This window comes from Diabrotica undecimpunctata, chromosome 4 (assembly GCF_040954645.1).
Source record: "Diabrotica undecimpunctata isolate CICGRU chromosome 4, icDiaUnde3, whole genome shotgun sequence".
NCBI lineage: Eukaryota > Metazoa > Arthropoda > Insecta > Coleoptera > Chrysomelidae > Diabrotica > Diabrotica undecimpunctata.
Genome location: NC_092806.1, coordinates 73523711 through 73551670, shown reverse-complemented (window position 1 = coordinate 73551670; position 27960 = coordinate 73523711). Strand labels below are relative to the sequence as shown.

Sequence of the window (27960 nt, the reverse complement as noted above, 5' to 3'; positions counted from 1 at the left end):
AAGAAACAGCCATGGATGAGACAAGAAGTATTAGAGCTAATGGAAGAACGAAGAAAACACAGAAATAAGAATGAGGAAAGAAATCATTACGAAAAAGATTAAATTAAAGAAGCAAAAGAATCATGGCTACAAGATCAATGCATAGAAATAGAATCCCTAGAACAGAAGCATGACACTTTTAACCTACATAAAAAGATCATAAACTTAACGGGAGGAAACGGATCACGAAGTCATAACTTAATACTGCTCTACGAAAATAAGAGAATACTTGAGAGATGGAGGCAATACATGGAAGAATTATTCAAGGAAGAGCAACAGACAGAAGTCAGTGTTTCTGGATGTTCAGGACCAGAAATAACGCACAGTGAAGTAACATATGCAATAAAAAGACAAAAAACCAACAAAGCACCTGGACCTGATAACATACAAGCTGAAATATTGAAACTATTTGAAAACAACCAACTCAAACTCCTAACGCGTCCACTGAACAAAATCTATGAAACTGCAGAATTTCCTACAGATTGGCTAGTTTCCACCTTCATCCCTCTCCCAAAAAGGCAAATGCCACCAGATGCTCTGATTAAAGAATTATAAGCTTAATGAGCCATGCACTCAAAATCCTTCTTTCTGTTATTCACTCTCGCATATATAGAAAACTTGAAGAAAATATTAGCAGTGTTCAGTTTGAGTTTAGAAGCGGACTGGGAACGCGAGAGGCCCTATTTTATATACAAGTATTGATACAAAGAGCTCGAGACGTAAATTACGAAGTCTACGCATGCTTTATAGACTTTGAAAAAGCATTTGACAATGTGCAACATCAAAAATTATTTCAGATACTGAAAGAATCTAGTATTGATGACAAAGATTTACGACTAATTAAAAATTTATACTTACAGCAAAGGGCAACTGTACGAGTAGACAACGAAACCTCACAAGAATTCACGATAAAACGGGGAGTACGTCAGGGCTGCATTTTATCACCGACGTTGTTCAATACATACTCCGAAATACTGTTCAGGGAAGCTATTGATGGTTTAAGAGAATGTATAAAAATCAATGGTGAAATCATAAACAATTTAAGATATGCGGACGATACAGTTTTGATTGCTGATAATGCGGAGGATATGCAAACATTAATAGACCGTGTAGTGGAAGCCTGTGACAGATACGGCATGAAATTAAACTGTAAGAAGACCAAAATTCTTGTAGTACGTAAAAACGACGTAATACCGCATCAATTCACAGCTAATAATGAACCCTTGAAAATAATCGACAAAATTACATACCTTGGATGCAGCCTAAATAAGGAATGAGACCACTTACAGGAAATAAGATGTCGTATAGAAAAGGCGAGAGCTGTCTTCAATCGCCTCAGGAAGATTTTATGTAATATGCACGTGAACATTGATGTAAAAACACGAGTCTTGAGATGCTATGTATTTTCTACCCTTTTATATGGAGTCGAAGCCTGGACCTTGACGGAGGCAACATCCGAACGATTAGAAGCCTTCGAAATGTGGTGCTACCGCCGCATGCTCAGATTTTTCCTATATCCATCATGTTACAAACAACACCGTGACCCAACGTATGAATAAAGATCTGGAAATTATGCGTATCGTGAAAATCAGAAAGATGACATATTAAGGGCATGTGATGCGCAATGAGAAGTATCAATTAATTCAACTAATTTTACAAGGCAAGATAGAAGGCAAAGATCTCAAGGGTGCAGAAGGACATCGTGGTTGAAGAACATCAGACAGTGGGCAGGAATGACTACCATACATCTATTTAGAGCAGCTGTCAACAAAGTTGTATGGACCAACGTGATTGCCAACATCCACAGAGCATAGGCGCCAAAAGAAGAAGACAAAAATTATTATTGGTCGCATTTTCAAACTAGATATGTGTGTAGTTATGTAAATAATAGTTTATTAAATTAAAAATTTAGAGACGGGTTAAGAGCGTAGGCGCAAAATTTCGGGCCAATGCTTTTTAAATGCATTCATTTTTTTCGAATCCTAAAAAAACTAATAAGTATTTTTGAAAAATTTAAACGCAGAATGAAAGAATACATTATTACTGACGGCCGAAAGTCCCTGAAAACTTCTATAATGTTTATTTTAATAAGTTACAGGGGTGAAAAAAAAGAGAAAATTTAGTGTGATTTTTAATTTCAAATATCTCATTCAAAAAAACTTTTTGTTTATTCTAAGGGGCTTTCGGCCCTCGGTAATAATGTAATCTTTCATTCTGCGTTTAAATTTTTCAAAAATATTTGTTAGTTTTCTCAGGATTCGAAAAAAATGATTGCATTTAAAAAGCATTGGCCGAAATTTTGCGCCAACGCTCTTAATATACAATAAGTAACCTTTGCTCTGTATAACGTATGATTAATTGTAATTGGTGGTTGTGTTTATAGTCCAATTTTGTTGTACCTGCAACGTCGTGAAAATGTACAGGTGCGATTATTAGTATTTATTTGTTGTTCACAGTATATTTAAACTAATTTTAATTTTATGGGTCTACTGTAATGATTTTGTGATTGATTTTTTTGAGAATAGTACAAATTTTAATCATGTCTAACCACAAATTAAAATGTTTGAGAAACCAAACTTTCTTTTAATGATACATTTAAAATTGAATTATCACAAGATTTAGAAAAGCTAATGCAGATGATGGAACGTACATATAATTCGAAGAAGTGGAAATATTTATGTATCTCGAATATGAGTGTATTAATCGATACTAAATGTGTAAACTAAAAATTAATATCTAACTAACCTTAATATGTGTATGAAATGTAAATCACGACGAATAAAATAAAAACAAAGAATACAAAAGAAGCAAAGGAGACTTCGTCTACCTGAGCCTCACCTTATCTCTTCCACCGAATTATGAGGTAATAGACTTTTTCATTTACTATTTTTTATTTAAATTTTCAGTTTTTCTTTGACAAATTGTTATTTTTCTCTTGTTCTACCTTTTATATTTTTCCTATTTGGTGTTATTTCTATTTTTATATATCTTTTTGGTATCTGTTTTCATCTTTTTGACCCTACGTTTCTGCAGATGTACTAGACTAACTTTAATTCATGGATCCTTAACTTTATCTTCAGCAGCCGAATGAAATTTTTCCTCTATTCGGTTCTTGCAATCTATATCGAATGTTATTTTGCCCCGATCAAAAAATATCGAAGGAAGAATTTTATTTGTTGTTACGTAGATTAAACATCGATCTGGATCCTGTTGAATATTTTTAACATAAAAATTGTCACCTATATCCAGAATTCCAGGTATCAATTGGAAACAAGTACGCAAAAACACAAGCTACGGCACAATTGCAAGGACCTTGTAACCCTCTAGTTTTATCATAATATTTCTTTGCTGTCTGACCGCAGTGTCCCAATAAAATAGCCCTTTTGTCATAGTACACAAACTGATTCCATATTTTTCTAAGACTGGAGATTTTTAACGTTTGATTAATAACTTCGGGTTTCATGTAGGCAGGATGCCTTTTACGTCTTTTTGGTCTCTCTTCTGAAAGAATCCACTTCCTAGTTTTTAAGGGAGGGTAAACAATTTTTACTATCCTTTTTTTCGTCCTCAAAATTCTGATAAAATTTTCACTTAAATTTTTAAACACGCAAAACTATTTGACATGTCCAATTAATTCATGGATATTTCTACCAGGATGGGCAATCAAAAAGTCCATATTACATGAACCGCACAAAGTGTAGATGGGATGTAATAAAACATAAAAAATAAGCATCACATAACCATTTCTATAATATTGATGGAGATAGTGTAAGTCGGAAATATTGCTTAAATAATATTTTCCTTTTAACGTTTCCTTAAATGTTACTGTTGTTTTTACTACCTAGTTTATGTCGGCTGTAGCTCAGCAGCTAAGATACTGAAATATCCAGCCGGAATACACGAGTCCGATCCTCGATTTCCCTTTAGAAATTTTTAATTTCTAAAAATCATACAAGCCGTTACCATATTTTCGGAGGACATGTAAAGCCGTCGGTCCTCTGGGCGAGTGCTCATCGACACTAGTTACCTGAAACAGGGTTAAAGATGCAATTGGCGTTGTTGCCTGTCCGAAATGCCTTATTAATTTATCAAGCATTATGAGTAATAAAAAGCTTTGTTAACCCTCCGTTGCACGGGTGAGGCCTGTCAGTCCAGGCAAAACTCTTCTTTTTCCATTAACTTTACAACTATTGGCTAAAATTGTGCGATATTCTAGGTCCCTTTCAAGGTACCTAGAATATCGCACAATTTCAAGGTTAAGAATCTGCATAAAGGTATAAACATTTTTTATTAAAAAAAATGGTATACATTCCAGATATACCGCTAAATGGACTGACAGACCTCACCGGCCCGTTTATGTAACTTTTGCCAATATACACCATGTAGTTCCATCCAGCGTTTAAGCACTGAAATACGATGCGGCTAATTCCCCAAATAACTAAAACTGAACCCTGTGGTTCCCCGTTCTTTAAAAATGCATTTATAATGGTATGTACCGCAGTTTCCTATATCTCTAAGAAATTTAAAAATGTCTTACTAGTATCGTCTTGCATCGCGATATTGACAACATCGATCCGTCAACTGGAGATGCCAGAAAGCCAGAAATAATATCTTTTTACAACCTAATAAAAAGTGGAGTAGATGTGGTAGGTAGAATGGTTTCAACGTATAATGTAGCCAGGGCAACTCGAATATGGACAAGGTAACATTTTATGGAGTGCTAAATGTGACTGCATTTAAAGCTTTTGTTATAACTAGGCACAATAATCCAGATGCACCCTGCAGCAAATACAGGAGAATCTTTCAAACAAATTTAAGACTTGACTTGGTTATACCAAACATTGCAGCACGGGCTTTAACTGAGACGTTGATCCCCCACCAAACAAAAGGGGATATTGCAAATACATATTGTAAAATGTGTAAAACTACGTTTTTTTGCAAATTGTGTAAGAGGCGACTTTGACTGGAGCATATTACAGCCTGTTGTGCGGAGTGTCTAAACAAAAATTGGGGAAAAAACAAAGTTTAGGTCACAGTCGTTTTTGCTGGTGGAAAGTTTTACATATATAATTTGTGTTTTATTGGTTTTTAGTAATTTCTTTATTAGACTATTTAGTTTAAAACTTTTGTTATTGATTTTTAAATTTAATATGTCAAAAAGTAACAGTTTTTTTTGTATTTTTGTCTTTTGTATTGTACAGAATTATATTAAAATCCAGTTGAGATTACCGAAAGTACAAGCTGATTATAGCCACAAATATCAAACATGGAACATTAAATTTCGGTTTAGCAGTGTTGGCATGTTTTTATAATGTATATGTTGTATGCTTCAAATATAAAGAGATAAAGCTTTAGAAAAGCACATTTTGATTATATTATGTTATGAATGTAAATATTTGTTTCTTTGGAGATTAGTTGCAGTTAATTATTAGACATTTTTTTGGAAATTGCCCTTTAATAGATTAGGGCAAGTTGATTGATTTAGCAATCGCCAAATCAGCAGTTATCAGATTGCAACAGATGTTTGCAATTAATCTCGAAAGAGACAAATATTTACTCGTTATTGTTTCATATAAATGAAAAATTGCAGAATTCATAAAATAGTATAATCAAAATCAGTACTTTTTAAAAGATTTCTTTCTTTATATTTGAAGCATACAACATATGCATTATAAAAACATCCCAACACTGCCCAACCGAAATATTTTATTTCATGGTTGACATTTGCGGCTATAATCAGCTTGTACTTTTGGTAAACTCAACCTATAACATATTATACATACATAGTTCCTTAACCAATAATAAAGAAAAAATAAATAAAGAAAAAAGTGTAAGTCAAGTTATTTTTTTTCAGAATATGGAACATACTTAACACCTCGCAACTAATAGTTTACATGGTAAACTTTAAATGGTAAACATGATTGCATGATTGTACTTTCGGTAACTCAACCTATATAATGTTTTAACATACTATACATAGATAGTTCCTTAACTAACAATAAAGAAAAAAGTGTCAGTCAAGTTATTTTTTTCAGAATTAATATGGAACATACTAACACCTCGCAACTAATTTAAGTTTACATGGTAATAACCATGAGTCATATATAAAATAGTTTCACTTAAGTTTGAAATAGAAACGTGTCATTAAAGAATTTGATCTTTATGAACGAGTTAAGATGAATTGAATCAGTGATTGAATATTTACCTAAAAACATCTTGGAATTTAGAATATGATCATATAAACTTTATATATTTATGTGACTGATTCTTTTTTTACAGATGTTAGCTGTGGAAAATAATTAATATATCAAACACTTACTCTGATGGCATAGCTGTATTAATTTTATTATTAATGACTCGCACAATCTAGACATCGTCAAAAACTCCATAAATATAATAATAAACTTCGAGATTGACAACAAAAAGAGTGATTAAAGGTGAATGTTAAATCAAAATCACGTTTACAGATAAAAAGAAAAACTATGTCCCTCGATATAAGGCTAAAAGTCTGATCAAGTAGAATTTCACTATAAACGTAAGTCTAACGAACAACGTTTCAATTTGAGATCTTTCTTTAATCAAGGTATAACGTGAATAAAAACGATATTTTCAAAACGAATATAAAATAACAGAATCATTGTTAAAACATTAAAAAGTGACATACTTCGCACACAAATTACTTCTTTAGCTGTAGTTCAATTTCGTATTTCTATAGTTTCTACAAAAGTTTTCACATTTTTTTATATACAATGTATGTAAAAAACTTTTATTTAAAACTTGATAAGGCAAATTTTATCCATACTTTGTTCAAATTATAAATAGATTTAATAGGCATTAATAATATCGAATCTTACATGAACATTTGTCTTACGGTACCTTTGTAAACTCCTTAATGCTTGGCAGTAGCAATTTTTTGCTAGAATTTTTTGCCTCTGGGGGGGGGTTTGGTTGGTCACCGAATTTTTTTTATGATGTTACCTCCATTTTGAGTCCTTAAAATGTGAGAGTAACACTGTCGGAATAGGGTCCTGGGGGGGGGGGTTTAACCTCCAAAACCCCCCTGGGTGCGCCACTGATGCTTGGTTACAAAATTAGCTACAGTTCAAATTCGCATTTTTATAGTTTTTAAGTTTTTTTATAACGTTTCCGTAAAAAGCTTTTATTTAAAAATTGCTAAAGTAAGTTTTATCCATACTTTATTTAAATTATAAATAGATTAAATGATTAGAAATAATAATTAATTTGATAATCTGGATTCTTACATAAAAAGTTGCCTTAGTTTAGTACCTCTGTGAGGCCAACAAAATTTGATTAAAAAATATTAATTGGTTAGGAGTTATTGAATGTTTATGGTGATTTTTCAATTGTCAAATCATTGTTGTAGATATATTTAAGGTCTTTATAAGAACTCATTTTATTCGTTTTGTTATATTTTCAAGAGATCCACTGGGAAATCAAATTTTCAATTATACTTTCCCCTAAAATGGCGTTTGAAATAAAAATAATTCCTTTTTTATGTTTATAGCAAATTTTCGAAAGAAAAATAAAATTTACTTTTAATATAAAAACATGTGAAAACTACTTAAAAAAGGCGAAATATAAATGCAGTTAAACAAGTCATTTTGTTAAATAGTTAAATATTTAAATCTTGGACATATTCCAAAAAATATATACTTATTATAATTTTACACAGTTTTACGAATGACGTTTGAGTGCATTTCCAAAGTAAAAAAATAATATCTGCCAGTCAAGTCAATAAACTAAAGTAACAGAAACTTCGACAAGTATGAAGTACTATGTATAGAATAAAATTAAATCAACTAATACAACGGAGTTATTATTGCAAAAGATATTAAACAACAAAATAACTATTAAACGAATATGGGAAGCACGATCGACAACAAAGAAGAAAAGGAAAAGAGCTAAGAAGACTTGGGATTTACTTTAATAAAAATATAAAATACTTTGCGAAGGAAATGGACGGAGAATGTCATAGTATTAGATTTTCTTCTTTCTCTTCTTTATCCGTATGCTTATTCGTATCCGTGACGAATGTTGGCACTCATCACGGCTACCTTTATCTTGTCTGCAGTAAAGCAGAAGAACTGCACAGGTTTCGTGTAGAACCAGGTTCTGAGGTTCTTTAACAGAGATGTATTTCTCCCTGGACTTCGCCTTAAAAAAAATGTTCTCTGTAGGAGGGCATATCTGGATTCATTTCGCATAATATGTCCGAAGTACTGTAGGTTTAGAGGTTTGATTATGTTTGATAGTACCACTCGGTTTTTCTTCATTCTTTTGAGGACCTGTTCATTTGTAATTCGGTCAGTCCATGGAAGAAGTCAAGAAGTCCTTGAGGATTCTCCGATACAGCCATATTTCAAACTCTTCCAATATCTTGCTCATATCTTCGTTCAAAGTGCACGATTCACACCTTAAAACAACAGAGACGTAGAATTGCAGCATTCTTACTTTTATACCAAGAGAGAGGTTATGGCTCTTGAAGAAGGCCCCCATCTTTCACCCGTCTTTACAAATTAATAAGGATTATTTTTTATGTTGAAATAAAATAAATTTATAACATTTTGATTAAAAAAAATATTGTCTTGTATAGTTTAAATGAAAAAAAAAAAACTACAATTATTCGAATTTCTTTGCAAGGAGTGGTTTTTATAAGAATAGAAATTATATGGGAAAAATTAAAATAGTACAGAAATCTAAATTTAATGCCACTGTATAATTAAACAATTCCAAATTACTTGAATTTACAATTATATGATTTTTTTCCTATTGGGGGTAGTTTTCACCTCTAAAAAATAAAAAGCAACCAACGCCACAAGTTCAGTGGAGGGTAAGTATAACCTAAATGCAAATTTACATGCAAATCAATGGAGACAAGGTAGTCAATGAGCTTGTTTTAATTATAACTAATCTAGGAGATGAGATTTAGGGTTTAAAATGTAATAAAACCTTAAATTATGTTGTTTAATGTTAGTTGCAATTCATTCACTTCATTAAAAGATGATTTAAATCAATTACCCGCTTTAATTTACAATTATACGTTTTTTTTCTAATAAGGATAGTTTTCGCCCCTAAAAAATAATAAGCAACCAACGGCACAAGTAATGGAAGCTAAGTAGAACCTGAATGCAAATTTTCATGAAATTCGGTGGTGACACTGAAAATTATATAGTTTTGCCGGATTTCACGTTCATCTACTGGAGTAGTAGAGTAGAAATATTTATTAAGTTTACACGTTAAATACGAAAACATTTCTAAAATTAGGATTTACGTATAAAAGCAGTTTGCTATTATAATCTATATAACTGTGTGGCGTGGAAATACATCACACTGTTTCGCTATGGACGAAAACATATCCAGTTATAAGACAAAAAATATACAGTGCGGGTCGGAAGTCTCCCCATCACCTAATCCCCTAAAATATTTTTTTGGGGGTAACTGAATTCACGCATATGTTCATAGTTTTTATGAAGTTTTTTATGAAAATAAGTTAAAACGAGCTTTCAAATGATGTATCACAAAAATTGTAAAATGGCCAAACATAAAAAAAACAAAAGTAATGGATGTTACACGTGCACCAAATGCCGACATTAATATTCGTATCTACAACAAAGAGATAGAACCCGTACAAAAATTCCAGTATCTTGGTTGCTGGATAACAAACGATCTTGACTATGAAGTTGAAATACGTGCTCGTATAGAGTATGCTAGATCCGTTTTTCAAAGAATGAAAAAATTCCTAATAAACTCTACCTCTAGTTGGATATTCGATACCAATTTGCAAAAACATTCATTTATTCCATATTGCTATACGGAGTGGAAACATGGACTCTCGGAATCACAAGTATAAGACGTGTAGAAGCCTTTGAGATGTGGGTTTTTCGAAGGATGCGGAAGATCTCTTGGACAGAGCACGTGACCAACAACGAGGTGCTGAGAAGAATGGGGACTAAGAGAGAATTCCTAAATATTGTAAAAACCAGAAAAACGAGTTATCTAGGACATATTTACAGAGGAGAAAAATACAACTTCTTACGACTGATAATGGAAAGGAAAGTGGAAGGAAGAAGAGGTCCAGGAAGAAGAAAATGCTCGTGGCTGAAAAATGTAAGAGACTGGACAGGCATGGACATACATTCGATACTAAGAACAGCTCAATATAGAGAGCAATTTGCTGTATTATAGCCAACCTTCAGTAATGGAGAGGGCACCTTAAGAAGATTACAAAAATTATTATGGTTTAAAAAATAAGATGTAACAATTGCTTGACTAATGTAATAATTGAAATAGTAAGGCAAACAAAAATGTAAGGTAAGAAGTACAATTGAACCAATTTATTTTATACGGTGATAATTTTTATTTTTATGTGAAGAGTTACTGCCAGAGTTGACTTCATCATTATCATCATCATCATTGGCTCTACAACCCATAGTGGGTCTTGGCCTGTTATAGGATCAGCTTCCATTCCTTCTTATCCTTCGCCTTGGTTTTCCAATTTCGTACTTTTAACACTCGTAAGTCGTCTCCCACCTGGTCCGTAAATCGTCCTCTGGGCCTGCCCCTTCTCTTCACTCCCACCTAGTCGTTGGTTATAAATGTGTTTCGAGCCAGCGTTGACTACCACTCAAAAAGTATCACATAACTAATAAAAAGTTCAGTTTTGGGAATAAGTGAAACAGATCAATTAAGAAACAAAGATCTAATAGGTATAAATAAATATGGAGATTAGCAATCATGTAGCACCAATGAAAGCTTAAACGCTATCTAAGACAATACTTCAAAAGACAAACGAGGGTAATGTAATGAGGTGGGATAAAAAATACACGAGTTGACTACACATACAAAAATCTAAAAAGAAAAAACAGTCTAAAGTTGAGTAAAACGGGCATTATTGTAAGAGGTATATGTTCCAATGTTCCAAAAACTAATATCCTAGAAGTTCTAAAACTAGTCCAACCACCTGATTTGCAATACAATATACATTTTATTATACTATTAACTCACTCGTATAACATATTGCTTGCCATGCTGAATATGAAACTGTTTCGTTTTAAAATGTTAACAGTTGCTAGTTAAATTCCTCTGCTATTACCATTTTAGTTTGTACTGCTCAGTATTAGTAAATTTTTGAACCGAAGCTTCTATACTGGCGTTATATTACTTTTTTTCTGTAGTAAAATGCCGAGGCGAGAGCCACGGAAGAAGCACCACGAGACGGCGTCACGAAATAACGGTCTTCACATGGATTAACTACTCTCCATCAATTCGTTTCTAGCCATCATATATTTATTCTACGCAAGTTTAAATTAAAAACTGCATAAAAAATACCTAACAAAATACAGACATTAAATGAAAAGTAACCAGCGAGGACAGTTACAAAAATAGCGCCGAAATAACAAATGGGAAGATATTCAAGTACTATAAAGTATAAGTGTAAAATAAAAAATTAAAGTATTTGCAGCAGATGATATCGCTGGAGGCATTTGGACAACGTTAGGTGAATCGCGAACAAGTTAACTAACATGTTTGTTTAATAGAAATCTAGTGTGGTATAAATGACAGATGAATGGAAAAGCAGATTCTTAGTAAATTAGACTCCAAACTAATATCACCCGTCGATGGTCCATATACTTTACCTATTCCGAAATAAAGGGGACGTTAAAGAATAAAAAATTATAGAACCATAAAATTACATAGCCAAACCATGAAAACATGGAACAATAATATCTGAAAATTAGTTTACGAGGATTTAAGCAAAACAGATCAAAAACAGATGTACTTTTTTATTGTAGACAGCCATTGTAGTCTAGTCGTCAGAGACGAAAAGTCACTGAACCTCTAAAAATCAGACGAACAAGCTGAATTTTGCTGAAAATATGAATTTTGGAACCCCAAAAAAATACAAAATAGTTTACCACTTTTCTCCCAGGCTTGCCCCTAAAACCTCCCTCGTTGGGGGATAAAAACGCAAAAAAATCGATTTATCAAGAATCTGTACGTTGTAGGAAAAATATTTCTAATAAAAAATGTGGCTGAGATAATTTCGAACAAGAATGTTTATTAGCACTTTTTGTGTAGAATGAACTGGTCTCTCAGAAACAACGCTTGAAGCGATCGGTGATTTGAATGTCAGTTACAAGCGCGAAATTAATGTTCAAAAAAATTTGTATCAGCTCGACGGTAAAAATTCGATATTTTTGATCAGAGTATTTAATCGACAGAAATCGAGATGCATTTTAAAAGTAAAGAGTGCAGCTTTCGTATGCAATTTTTGTATTTTGCCGCAAATGAGCTCAGTTTTTATAAAGGCGTTAGATAAATAAGCGTGGCGCGATTTTTGCATCATTTTTTATGATTCTTATGAGATAAATACAATTTATCACTTTCATTGACCGGCCACTATGGAGTTTCCATTACTAAAGTCTAATCTTCAAAACCTATAGCATGAAATTTTAGTTTTGAGTTCTATCAACAAATGTGAGGCATTTGAAAGAAGCTTCAAAAACGATGAATTTAAACTTTTACATTACAAACGACCTAAAACATTTAAAACTGCTCTTTTTCAATTACACTAATAAGTTTTTCATAAGTACCCAATTTCTGTTTTTGATTGCATCCAAAACCGTCTTCTTGGAGGCATTTCCCATGACGTGCGAATGTTTGTAATGTATAAGTTTAAATTCTGCGTTTTTTAGTTATATTTCAAATGTTTCATATTTGTTGCCAAAACTTAAGATCGAAATTTCATGTCTTAATTTTTGAAGATTTATCTCTAGCAATGGAAATTTCCGGTCAATGAAAGTGATACATATTAATCCCGTAAAATCTCGAGAACGGTTTATTCTACATAAAAAGTGCTAATAAACTTTTCTGTTTAAAATTATCTCAGCTACATTTTTTATTTGAAACATTTTGTTTAGGGGAAAACCCGGGGGTAAAAGTGGTAAACTTTTTTGCATCTTTTTTGGGGTCTCAAAATTGATATTCTAGGCAAAATTCAGCTTGTTCGTATGAATTTTAGGGGTCAAATCTCTGACAACTGAACTATTGAAAAAATATAGAAATAAAAAACAAATGCTCATAATGGTATTCATTGACCTTGAGAAAGTATAAGTACTAGAGGTTTTAGTGCGGACAGTAAACAATAAAGAAGAACTAAAGAGAAGATCCCAAAAAAATCCTGAAAGATACGTATGAAACTATGAAATAATCGATTTCATGTGATCGTTAGATTGCTATTTTGTAAAAGATGCTAAGTAAAATAAATTCAAATAGGCATATTTTAGGATTTTTTGGATTGTAAGATACACACAGAGAATCAGGCAAGGTCTCAAAAAAATACAACATCGATTTCTTGCTCTTTCGGCCTTACATCGTCGCATATCTACTACTAGAGACCTGTTGAATGATCTGAAAATGGCAAATGGTCTAAGAATGGCAAATGGATTGGTGGTTAATGGTAAGACTCGTCTAATGTAGAATCACAAAAGCGCGCGAATACGACTTAAAAAAAATATGCTTAAATAAATAATTTAAGCATGTATTTTTCACCGGGCCTCAATTGTTTTAATAGCACTGTTGACACTGAAAACTCTAAGCTGTGATTAGAATAATCACATATCTCTATTTCTATAGAATTTATATAGAATCTCTATAGAATTTGGTAATATTACAGACGGTAACAATAAATCTAGTAGCACAGGATTGGTTATTGTGGTTTGTTAAAGGTTTACAATAAAATATTTACACACAAAAGAATTTTTTAGTACAAAAGTTATAGTTTTAAGACACATTTCACTAAGTGACTTGGAAAATGATAACGGTGTAATTAATATAAAACAATATTTACCTTCGTCCTTCCATTGATATTATATCTTGATAAATGTCCAGTTTTATCCATTTTGTTAGCTCTAGTGATCACAGAGTCTACTTTACTAACAAGGTGTCCTATATTTGGGCAGTTGGGTTCCTTACCATGTACCCAACAGATCTGGTCACTCCTTATAGTTTTACTGTCTTCGCACGAACCTTTAGATGATACCAATTGTCCGTCTCTGAACACACCTTGATTTCCCATGTTTAACACTTCAGCCAAGACATTCTTACCTCTTTCAGCACCAAGAAAATTATCTAAAAACAAAAACATTCCTAAAAACTAAATAATGTACACGAACCTAGCAAAAAACTCTTACAATATATGTGGCCTTTACTTAAACTTAAAAGATCATTAACATACTAAGAGAAGAGAAATTCCAACTCAATTATAAATTGACTATTGAAAAAAATTATATTGTCTTATGTCAATAAAATCTTTAACTTTGTTTAACTGACAACAAGGATTAAGTACATTCTAATTTCCAACCTAATTTAAGCAGTCTTTAGAAGTGCCGAGGAATTATATAATGGGCTATAGAATATATACTATAAGCCAATTGCCAAAAAAATATAGTATCAGCTCAATTTTATCATTCATTTCGTGGTGTCAGCCTTGATCAATTAAAACTCGCAATTCTTTGAACTGTAAGTGAAAATGGGATGTTGTTTTGCACCAAGTTTAAAGTCTAAGCAAAAATGAAAAAATGAAAGATCAAATACAAGAAATGAAGATTGTGGATGCTGAAAAGTCTAAGATGATTGTTAAACATTAAAGTGTAGTTGAGTCACATGTTTTATGTAGATATTTAAAATAGTTCAAATTTACTAAATATGTACAATGTGTAAAAGAAGGCTTCTAACATAATGTAAGCCTTATCATTTAAGATTAAATTGGGGATATGGAGTTTTATTGGAGAAAAAAATAAATCAGATACTTAATTGTGAAATAAAAACAATCTTTTTGGAAAAAATCTCAACAGACGACCATACTTTATATGACAGTCATATATGTAGTGAATACAAGCAAAAATCGTCATCCTACAAAAAGCATATCATATTCCATAAAACAAAACTAAAACACAAAGTGGTTCTGAAACTATTTCCTTCTGGTATGTAGATAGTGTGTATATATATATATATATATATATATATATATATATATATATATATATATATATATACAGGGTGGGTCATGAGGAACTGTGCATACTCCTACCTCATATGAAGGCCTCTATGGGAAATAACAAATGACCATTAAAAAGTGTTTGCTATCGTTTTTAATAATATAAGAACACATTGTGAATTTTGACTGAAATTTCTATTCGTCATAACTTTTGCACGGTAAATTCAATGTGTCTCATATTTTGGTCCAACGTTACACTACTACCACCTAATCAGCTAAATTATGCAACCTAGACAAAAATCAAGTCTGGTTTTAAAAGGTTGTTCGTTTTGTTCATAGAAAAATTTTTACCCTGTATACGGTTTTTGAAAACTCAAAATACTCACTTGCAATAAGAATTTTGAAGCAACTAAAATGGCATGTATATTTTTCTCACACGATTACTTATGTTTTCATTAAAAAAATCAAATTGGACTATAAATTAAAAGTTTGGTAAAGTGAACCTTTGATTTAGGTAAAAAAAAAACTTTTTTGCAAAAATTAAATTTTTTTGACAAATATTTAATCACAAGTATTGATGCTACAGCAGCTCATTTTAAATAATATAACTTTTTTAGCCAATTTCCAGAATTTCAAAAGCTTCAAGTTGTTTTGAATAATACTAATTTACATCTGAATGATAACACAAAGATGCCGGCAAAGGCAAAGGTTTTGATAAGTTGTACAAAGTTCGCCCTTTTGTAGATTATTTGAATATCCGTTATAACGAACTTTGTTATCCAAGTCGTAACTTGTCAATTGACGAAAGCATGATTGATTTCAAAGGTAGATCGGCCATGAAAAAATGTGTACCTTTGAAACCAATTAAAAGGGGCTTCGAAGTGTGGGCCGTAGCTTGTGCTGCTACTGGATTTCTTTGAGGTTTTGATATATATCAGGAAAAAAAAGTATTGTTAATGAAGAATTTGGACTTGGTGGAAAATGTTGTGCTGACACTAAGTTCAATTTTTCAAGCATGTGGGCACTGCTTGTTTTTTGACAGATTTTTTACTTTAATCCCTTTATTGAGTAAACTGCTCAATTTTGATTTATTTGCTTGTGGAACTATGATTTCAAACAGAAAGTATTTTCCTAAACATGTATTGTGTTCAGATAAAAATTTGAAATATTGTGAAGATGATTACGGCATGTCTGACCAAATATCACTCAAAAAATGACGAGATCGAGGAAAAAAATGTGTAGTAATGGCATCTAATATGCATAAACCCACAACAAAAGCAACTATACAGAGAACTAATAAAACTGGCAATAAAGAGTCTATGTCCACAAAGTATTGCGAATACAATCTGAACATGGGCGGAGTAGATCTATTTGATCAAATAATGGCTTGTTATTCTATTTCATGAAAATCTAGATGGTGGTTGAAAATATTTTTTTATTTGGTGGAAAGTGCAATAGTTAATTTTGCTTTTATTTTATACAAGGCGACAATATCACTATCAATCACTAACTGGAAGAATCCATATTACACATCAAGTTATTTCGAATGTTGGCGAACATTTACCTGAAAAGGGTAAATGCAATAGATGTGCTTTTTGTAGCACTAAAAAAAGTGTAAAAAGATCCGGTACACAGTGTACAGCATGCAAAGTCGCTCTTTGTATACAATGTTTTGAGTCTTTTCATAAAAATTAAGTATTTTTAAAAAAATTTAAAAGTGTTATTAATACCTAACAGTATTTCTCTTATTTTGAAATTTTACTTTAATTAGAATATCCTTTTTATTAAAATTGTAGCGTGCTAATTTAGTTTAAAATTAATGTTTTCTTTTTAATAAAAACAACATAACTTATTTGTGTGTATATTTATTTGTGTCCAAATTTTTAGCCACTAGTCACGAGCGTTGGTCGCGGTCAGGAACGTTAGGTGGCTAAATTATTAGCCACCCTATTTTGTCGTATTATCAAAAAATAAAGACATATTTTCAGTACAAAATAGCCTTATTTGCGTACCCAGCTCCATTCCGTATTGAAATAACGTTATTATTATAAGAAAATAATATATGAATGCAGAGCATTTTTTAGTGGCTACAAATGTAGCCACTAAGCGTTAAAGGGTTAAATGTTATTTTATTTATCACTAACTCAAAAATAAAACTGATAATTGCTTTAGACCTTTTTTTGAGCAAAAGTAAAATAAAAAAACGACACTTCAATGAATTACTAACAAATATTATACAAGGCGATGTTTTAGTATTATTCAAAACAACTTGTCCGTCTCTTTTAAATTCTGGAAATTGGCTATAACGGTTGTGTTATTTAAAAATGTCTCGCACGAGATGTGGTAGTATTAATACTTATAAATTAAATGTTTGTTAAAAAAAATTGATGTTTGCAAGAAAAGTTCTTCTTCTACTTATAGTGCTGTGCACCTATAGTGCGTTGGCGAATTATCTTAAGGCCAGACGTCTGTCTTTTGCGGCATGCAAAAGATCGCCAGTGTTATTTATGCCTGTCCAGTTCTTTATGTTAGCCACGATATTTGTTTGCGACCTACTCCTCTCTTGCTTTCAATCTTTCCCTGGGTGATTAGTTGAGGGATTGCGTATTTTTTTCCTCTCAGAATATGGTCGAGGTATCCAATTTTTCGTACCTTGATCAAATTGAGTAGTTCTTACTCAGTATTTGCCTTTCTTAAGACTTCCTCGTTTCTCACCCTATCTGTCCATGGTATGCGGAACATTCTTCGCAACGTCCACATTTCGAAGGCTTCCAACTTATTAATGGAAGGTACTCGTCCATCTTTCCATGCCGTATAACAATATGGACCATACATAGCATCTAACCATCCTGTAGCGGAGATTGAAGGAAAGATTGCGGTTAGATAGTAGCGGTTTAAATTTGATAAAGCTTGTCTTGCTTGTCTTGTTAGGTACGGCATTTTATTTCTTGTTGAGGATCCCATTGGTCATTCATCATCATTCCCAAGTGTTTAAATGTTTTCACTTGATCGATTCGAGCACTATCTACTTGCAGTTGTATTCTTAAAAGTGAGTTTTTTCTTATTGCCATGCATTTAGTTTTTTAGAAAACTAGAAGAAAAATTACATCTTTGTAATGGTGTGGGAAAAATATAAAGAACTACATAATTTTTTAAAACCAGACCTAATTTTTTTCCTAGTTTGAATAAATCAGTGGATTAAGTAATAGTAGTAGTGCAACATTAGACCAAAATATGAGACACATTTAAGTATTGTTCAAAAGTTATGAAGAATAGAAATTTTAATCAAAGTTCATAACTCACCCTGTATATTATTAGACAATGGACACTTTTTGGACACATTTGCAGCCTAGGGGCTTCCATACGAGGTAGGAGTATGTACAGTTCCTCATGACTCACCCGGGATATATATATATATATATATATATATATATATATATATATATATATTTATTTTGTAACATACCCATAACAGGGAATATGTGAAGGTATTGTGGTATTGTGGAGGGAGTATAAACGTGATCTAGCAAAAGTCGCCATAGGAAAGATAGCCAAAATATGGAAGAACTCAAATTTTACAAACTCTAAAAATGAAGTTGATCAACTGCTTAATATTTCCAATACTGACATACGGGCATGAAATTTGGACACTACGACAAGGGGAAAAGAAGAAAGATAGATGCCTCTGAAATTTTCTGTTGGAGAAGAATATAACGAATTCCGTGGACCTATCACAGGACAAGTAATTTAATTTTAAGTGAGCTGAAGGTCAGCAAACGGCTCTCCAGCAAAGTCCACCTCCAACAATTAAAATACTTTGGACATGTTATGAGAGCAGACACCGAAAACATGGAAAGACTTATTATTCAAGGAAGGGTAGAAGGTTGAAGATCACGAGGAAAATCCCCAACAAGATAGATCAACCAAATTACAGAAATATGCAAAAGACTTATGCACGAGTTACAAGAAATGACCGGTGACAGAGATCTCTGGAGATAGACAATATATGACATTAAGATGACCACTACACTCCCTCTGGGAGATGAGGACTAAAGAGAGAGATTATCCATTTATAGGTATGAAGTTTATACTGAGACAATTGGGAGAAAAAACGGATGGGATTATAAAAACCAGTTTTAATTTAAATGATGGACCACAAAAACGATTTGATAGAAAAGGATTAGTAGAGATTGAAAACCACCTATAGTAACTTGACCTGGGAAACAAATAAATCCAAATCATGCCTGATGTAAAAGAAACAGCAGTACTGACGTACTAGTCAGCTCAAAACAAGCAAAAGTAATAAATACAAGATCTGAAATACATCAGGATAGCAATGATAGTAATATACAAAATTGAACTTCATCCAGAAAAAAAGTATCTGAAATCTTGAGCAGAAGCATAAAACAATCAATGGGGAATGCAGAAATCAATGAGGTTAAACCATAATAGGAGAAACGGATCCATTGGCCTAAATCCAAAACCATAATAAAAGAATTTTAGTACATCTTAACAACAGAAACTGTTACGACTTCGGAAAATTATAGAAAATAGATAAAGAATAAAATAAAATGCAGATTGTCAGTCTGCTGGCAAATAATAATGTTTTATTTTCCGATTTATTACTGCATACCTACTAATATAAATGTAGAAAAAATTGCTCATTTATTCTTTTGTCAACAACATAAATAACTGGAACACATCTCTTTAGAACCTGATGAGGCAACAAACATTATAGCTGCAATGAAAGCCAACACATGGATGGGGTGGGATTTATTGTAAACCGAAGAACAAAAGGCCTAATTATTGACTTTAAATCCTACAGTCAAAGAATGTGCTATTTGTGCTTGAAAGGGAAATTCTTTAATTACAGTTTGATCAATACACATGCCCCAACTGATGATAAACCAGAGGAAATAAAATAACAGTTCTTCGAAGACCTAGAGCAAGCCTACAGGAGATGTCCCAGAAATGACAATAAGATTGTATTGGGTGACATAAATGCAAGAATAGGACGAGAGCGAGTTTTCATGCCCACGCCCACGCCACGGTAGGAAAGCATAGCCTACACAACATCAGTACTTAGCGATAATGGATTACGACTGATAAACTTAGCAGCAGCACTCAATATGACAGTCGCTGGCACCTATTTTGAACACAAGACCATACACAAGGTAACCTGGACCTCTCCTGACGGAAGAACAACGAGTCAGATTGATCACTGATTGATTGATCTTAATAGAATCAAGGCATGGAACAGACGTAATGAACTGCAGAAGTTATAGAGGCGCAAACATGGACTCATTGTCTAATGATCTCAACATTGAGGGCTAAAATTTCAAACACCAGTATCGAAAATAAAATGAATACAAAAAAAATGTAATGTGCAAAATCTGAGAGATGCGACAATTGCACAACGGTACTCGGAAAACATCACCAACAGGCTAAGGAATCAAAATGTAAATGAAGAAGGCCAGACAGATATAGACTCCTACTGGACCAGAATAAAGGAAGACATTGTAGCAGCAGCGAAAGATGAAATAGGAACAGAAAGTGGTGCCCGTAAAAATCATTGGTTTGACGATGCCTACAGAAAGATGCTTACTCGACGAAATCGAACAACTGTAGAGAATTACCAGACAAAGAGAAGAGAAGAAAAGAAGGTGCACAAAAGAAAAAAACGAAATCACCTAAATACGGAACTTAAGTATATAGAAAACCTTAACAGAGAGAAAGAATTCAGAGAATTCTATAAGAAAGTTAACATCAACAGAAATGAATTCAAGGCAACCACAAGACAATACAGAAGTCAGAATGGCGACCTATTAACAACAAGGAAAGATCTATTGAGAAGATGGGTGGAATATTTTAACCAGGCACTTAATATGGAGGAAGAAAAAGAAAACCTGAAAAAGACGAAAGAAATGAGGTAAGGGAGGTAGACGAGAAGGAAGAGGAACCACCAACGACTCTTGAAGTTAAAGATGCAGTTAAAAAACTAGCCAGAAACAAAGCACCCGGAATAGATAATCTCCGAGCTGAACTATATAAAGAAGGTGGCTATGATACCATTATGGCATTACAGCAGCTTATAAAAGAAATATGGACACAGAAATCCCACCCCAATGATTGGAATACTTTGCACCATACACAAAAAAGGAGATATCTTTGAATGCTCTAACCACAGAGGAATTACGCTTCTAAATGCAGCACATAAAATATTTTCCACAGTACTGTCACCCTATGGCACCATATGCAGAACAGATAGTAGGAAAATATCAGGCTTGTTTCAGAGGAAGTAAATATACAAGTCATCAGATTGCAACCCTGAAAAAATTTTTGGAAAAAACACTGGAATATGGCATTGATACTCATCACATATTTATAGACTACATAGCAGTCTACGATTCTGTGAATAGAAGAGAAATCTTAAAAGTAATGAAAGAGCTAGAAATACCAAATCAGTTGGTAAATATAACAAAACTAATTCTTGGAAAATTTGAATGTAGATTACGAATTTAGAGGGAACTGTCTGAACCTTTTAAAACAAATAATGGGCTGCGTCAGGGAGGTCTCCTGTATACTGTTCAATCTGGCTCTGGAAAAAGTAACACCTATGTCACAAATCACAACCACTGGTTCAATATATAATAAATCAGTGCAAATCCTGGCCTATGCTGATGATATCAATATTGTTGGGAGAACAGAAAACGCTGTACGAGAGGCGTATGTAGCATCAGATACAAAGAATCAGCTACAAAAATGGGTTTAATTTAAACAGCTAGAAAAACACTCCTTAATAGATCCATTGGTCAGAGAAGAAGAGGAAGACCCAGAACAAGACATGAGAAATAAGGGAATACATGCTTGGCGGAGAAAGGCGATGGATAGGGACGACTCGAGAGAAATTCTTGAGGAGGCTAGGACCCCCACGAAGGGTTGTAAAGCCAGAATGATGATGATGATGAGGCAACAAACATATCTCTGACATGGATATTAGGCTTTTTAGAAGTCTAGATATGTTAGACTAAACACAAATGAATGGTATACATAAAAATCTTTCCGGTCACAGTGTGGAATCACAGAGTCATCAATCACTAGACCTTTATGAGTTTAAGCAATCATCCAGTTTCAAATACATGGGTATTAGGGGGCACTTGAAGAAAAAGAAATAAAAGCAAGAATAACATCTGGGAATTTGTTCATAAACTGAATTCAAATATTTCAGAGGGAGAGAACATTTTTATTCAATGCTTCCAAAAGGGCTACTGATAAGGGCCTTTCGTTGGATAATTATAATTGACATTTACATTATATTATATGTATGGGTACAAATTATGACATATGTATATATAAGTACAAAAAAATATCAATAATAGTTAAAATGAAAGATAAATTATCTATTATGACATTGTGTATGATGCTGTATTGTCTATAGAATAGTTAAATTAGGGTATCATCATTTTATATTTAAAATTTGTGATAAATATGTGATTGATCATTAAATATGTTCATATTATGTGAATTTTCTGAAAGTTTTTGAAGGAGGCATTGCATACACTTCAATTCCAAGATTGGTTCCACTCTAGTCCTTTCCTAAATGAGTGTACTTGAGGGATTATAAAGTGGGTTGATGGGGTCTCTCATTTTAGTTATTATCCTCTGGCTTGTTCCCTCCACAACCTCTACATTTTCCAGAGTCATTTGTCTACGTGTAATTAACAAGATACTTTCATATTTCAGATTACTTTCATGTATTGCTCAACAGATGGATTCATATGTTAACAATTTGAAGTTCTTAACATGTGTTATTAGTTTAGGTATCTTGTTTGACATTTAATTATCATTCTTATGTATTTTATAATACTTTTTGGATTTATGATTATATAAGATTAAGTATAAATGATAAAATACTAGTTAACGAAAAGGATGTCAAAAAGAGATGGAAAAATTACTTTGAGAGTTTATTTAATGAAGGATTTGACAGAAAACCAGTTGATGGAACATGATGATGCTGAAACAGCAATGGTCACCGAAATAACAAACAAGGAAGTGGTTCAAGCAGTTCAAAAAATAAAGGAAAAACAGTTGGACCAGATGATATTCCCAGGAAGTGTGAACAGCATTAGGGGAGACAGGAACAAGTTGGCTAAAAGGTATATTTCATAGAATTATGCAAGTGAGATAAATGCCAGGCGAATGAACAAGCAGTATATTAGTAACTGTTTACAAAAAAAAGGAAGATATACAACAACGTACAAACTATAGGGCCATAAAACTACTTAGTCACAAAATGAAAATATGAGGGAGTGTAATTGATAGATGGATTTGTGAACAAGAAGATAGATTTGGCTTTATGCAACGCAGATCAACAACAGATGCAATTTTCATTATAAATTGATGGAAGAATACAGAAATAAAGAAACAAAAGCTCATATGGTATTCATTGATCTTGAGAAAGCATAGAGAGAGAGGTTCCGCAATGGGAATAAGAAATTGTCCCAAGTGAATATGTAAAAATTGTTAGGCATTTATGAGGGAGTAACATCAAGTGTTAGGACAGATGTGGAAAATACTGATAAATTTCATGTGAAAGTAAGATTGCACCAAGGCTCAAGCTTAGTCCTTATTTATTCTTATTAGTGTTGGATCAGATAACAGTGAAACTACAGGGTAACATTCCCTAATGCTTAATGTATGCTGATGACGTTGACAACCTCTTGTGTAGGAACAGTTGAGACAACCTCTTGTGGAAAAAAGTTTCAAACTTAGTATGACACAGAGTATTTGGAATGTTCATTTAAATATGGAGTTACTACAAATAAAATGATATCTTTGAATGAAGAAATGATTATGAAAAGTAATAGTTTAAAGTACCTAGGGTCGGTATTACAAAGTAATGAGGAAATAGATGGACATTCATGCAGTAGAATTAAGGTTGGATGGATGAAGTGGAAGGAATCAAGTGGTGTGTTGTGTGACAGAAAATTCTATAAAAAGCCTTAAGATCAGCTATGATGTCTGGAACTGAATGTTATGCTGTTGAAAAGAAAGAGGAACAAAAATGCAATGTGGCAGAAATGAGAATGGTTACATGGATGATTAGAGTGACAAAAAAGATAAAATTAAGAATGGGTATATTAGAAAAAAGACTAGGGGTGGCACTAATTGATACCAAAATGAGAAAGCATAGGTCAAGATGGTTTGGTCATGTTCAATGTCAAGAATTTAATCACCCAATTTGAAGAATGGCTGATCTGTTAGTTCCTGGGAGGATTAGGACGGGAAGACCAAAGAAGACCTGGGGGAGACCCTTAGGAAGGACATCTCAGTAAAGTGAATTGATATTGGTATGACAGAAGATAGAAACTTATGGAAAAATGTAAGTAGAGAAGCTGACCCCAAATAAGGATAAAGGCAAAGAGAATGATGATGATGATGATTAGATTAAGTAATGGTAAAGTGTATTTTATTTTGCGATTATACAATAGAAGTTACAAACATTTTTTAGGGTTTGGTGTTAATATCCATTGTTTAAAACATACTTCTAGCCTTTGAATGAATGAATGCATTCATGAACCACAATAGTGTTCTTATCTGCATATTGCAGAAGGTAATAATTTGTTCCTCACCCATTAATTATATTGTAACAGTAAATATTATAGACATAACAGTAACAGAATTATATCGTAACAGTAACTATATAACAGGAATGGAGAGAGTGAGGAGCCTTGAGGAACTCCTTAAGAACCTGTATAGAGGTCACAGAAAGTGTCTTATTCTAAATTTTGTTTCAAATTTCTTCAAGAAACTGCTTACTTCTACAAATAAGATGGTGTCAGCAATTTGCCTGTTGCAATTTATATAATAATAATAGCTTTATTTTTCAATAGGTATCCATTTATGGGACAATTATATAGGAGACCCCTGTGCCGAAGTCAAACGCTTTGTTTATATCAAGGTATAATATTGATGTTTTGTTTCCTTGGGTATACTTTGATTGTGTATTGTTTGCTAAAACTAATAAAGGTTGAACTGTAATGTCTTCACTGGAAAGTCATATTGAGGAGATTACATATTCCTAATATTTTTCCTAAATTTTTTGTTAATTTTAAGTTTTTTCTGATGACTGAAATGAGTTTTATATATAGGTTAATATCTTGCTGGCTTTAAATAGTCTTGATTAGGCTACCATACATTTTTTCCCTTCATCAGGAAAATAATATTCTTGTGAATAGTGGTTACATATTTTTAGAGTGCTGGTGTATACTTGAAATTAGTTTCCTTAATTTATTTTTACTGATATTAAATCTAAGTGCTGTATTTTTGCCAGAACATAGTGTTTCATTATACTCTTCCTCTGATCTGACTGTCATGGTTATTAGCCTTGTAACCAATTATCCACTTCATCTTCATTCACCGTTTTGTGCATTTTCATGTGTTACTCATCTCCGTCGAACGTTTTTGATTATTACACCTGCAATTAAATGATTTGTTTTATACCCACATCATTTTTTAATTTCATTACAGTAGTTTTATCATCTCATTTATTTTATGTTTTTACACAATGTTATCCATTTATTCTTTTTTAATTATCTTATTTGTGTCTGGAACTCCTGAGGTCTATTAAATATGCTTTTGAGTTCTGTGGGTTCTTGCTGTTTAATTTATCTATGTAACTGTATTTTCTATTTAATTCGAGCAAGAAATTACTTGATTCTGCAGTATCCAATTGTCAATGACTGCATTAACTTTGTCTATATCACATTTATTTATGTTATGCTGCGATTCATTCTTAAGGTCTAGATTTAGTTCTTATTCTAGATTTAAATCAAGTTCTATTAAAATTTCAATTGGTTGGTGGTCATTAAATTTCACCCATAAATTTTTTGTACAACATCCTATGTCAAGGGTTGTGCTCTGATTTTCTTTCATTATAATTATTATTTTACTTTAACTATAGCTCTTTCAGAAGAAGTATGAAATTATCAATAAGTTGGGAGACAATTGATTAAATATCATTCTACAATATGAATAATTAAACTTCATGAAGTTCAGGGCATTTCGCTCTGGTTAAGCAAAGCTAGATTAAACTTTGTAGCCCAACTAATGGCCTAAAGTTGCTTAATTCACCAGATATCAATATTCAGATTTGCTCGTCAATATCTTAATTGAAGTTACACATGATGTGAAATAACATCTGCCAGGTTTATTACAGAACACCTAATTGAAGTTGGAATGGAGGAGAAATTAAATTATTCAGCATGAAATCCTATTTAGCATACCTATGCCTATCTAGTTAAACATGTAAGAAGTTGTGATAGATTTATGGTACAGACTAAGGGAGGCAACACTTGATATTAACAAATTGGTTTATTATTTTCTTATTCAAATGTTCATTCTGTGCTTTGAGTCTAAAACCTATAAGCTATATCCCCACTAGGTGTCTTAAGCCTAAATGATCTTATTTAATTTATATTATTATAAGAATAGGTCAAAACATATTAACACTTTAAGGCTATTTTATATATATTTACCTTAGTGAACAGTTTAATATATATTAGCTAATTAGCTTTATAGAATGAAGTCAAATGAAAAAATGCTAAAATCAAATTCATAATTTTGTTTTAAGACTTAAACGGAAGAAAAGTATTTATTTATATCATATTGGTGCTACTAGACGTTGTAGGTATTACAAGGTAAGATCTGTACAGCAACAACATCTGCAATTACTTGATTTAAACAATGGACCATTCTAAAGATAAGTAGAATCAATTTCCAAAAATATTAGAATTTTTACCAATTGGTAAAAATTACACATATTTAGTAAAAAAGTACACCATCTTATGATGTTTATAAAAAAATTGCATGTAAAAAAACACAAAATATAACAATAAATAAATTGTACATTGTAAGTACAAAAATTGTTAAGTAAAAACATAAATAAATGAGCCTTGTGTGTACATGTAAATGGCTTAAGAAAATGCAAGTAAAAGTGGTCAAGTTGATTAACTTGGTGTCAAGAGCCTATTACAACTGGTTGAATTAAGAATACAGATTACAAATTGCAGGAATTTTCTAATTTTATAAAATTTACCTATAACACAAAGTCCATAGTCACTCATATCCTCTATAACATTTCTGCACGTTTCTTCTAGATACGCATCATTCTCAAGACTTGTAGACTGATTTAAGGAAATCTCTGGAAAATCCTTAAAAGTTTTATGTTTGGATTGAACAACATTACTTCCACTTATAGGCATAGCTATATTAACAAAATTTAAAGATTTCTCAGTAGATGTCAGGTGATAATTGTTATTTGGTGCTAACTGTTCAGCTACAGAGCTTAATATTTCATTTTCTGAACTGCCTTCTATTGGTAAAATATCTTTATGTTCTGAATTCTCCACTATATGACCGTATTTATTTTCCACGGCGGAATCAGATATTCTAAGTCTCTTACAGATTGGCTTATGTTTTTTCCAATCTTGTAACTGATGATCCTTACTACAATAACAAGTAACTTTACAACGCGAACACCTTAATAAATTTTCTTTGAGTCCACAAACCGCACAACTCCTTGAAACTACTAACCCGGCACATTCTCCTGAACTCATTTTATTTGAATAGGCAAACCAAGGGTCTCCTCTTGATAAGACACATTAAAAATTCTATTATTTAGACGTTAGAGGTCGCTACATGTTTAATGTCAGCTGTTGAACATTCGGTATCAGTAAACTGGACTAAGCACTCGCAAAATATAGACGTTTTACATTGTTGCACGATTGCATGATTTTCTATAAGAATTGCTAAAATACTAGAATCTCGATTACGAATGTTACGAGAAGCAATATTAATATACTGGGGTTTAAAAATTTGAAATCGACACTAAAAATGTATTA

The 27960-nt window shown here is 32.4% G+C and overlaps 1 protein-coding gene across 1 annotated transcript in view; it reads right to left on the bottom strand.

The window, feature by feature from the left end:
- The window catches only part of Hph (HIF prolyl hydroxylase), a 57858-nt gene extending 30132 nt beyond the window's left edge, over positions 1-27726 (bottom strand). Inside the window, exons 1-2 of the mRNA XM_072529741.1 lie at positions 27156-27726; positions 13910-14190 (exon numbers count right to left, since the gene is read on the bottom strand). Coding sequence (XP_072385842.1) covers positions 13910-14190; positions 27156-27675 — 801 coding nt within the window. The 5' untranslated portion in view covers positions 27676-27726. The remainder of the gene's footprint in view (positions 1-13909; positions 14191-27155) is intronic.
- Positions 27727-27960: the final 234 nt, after the last annotated feature.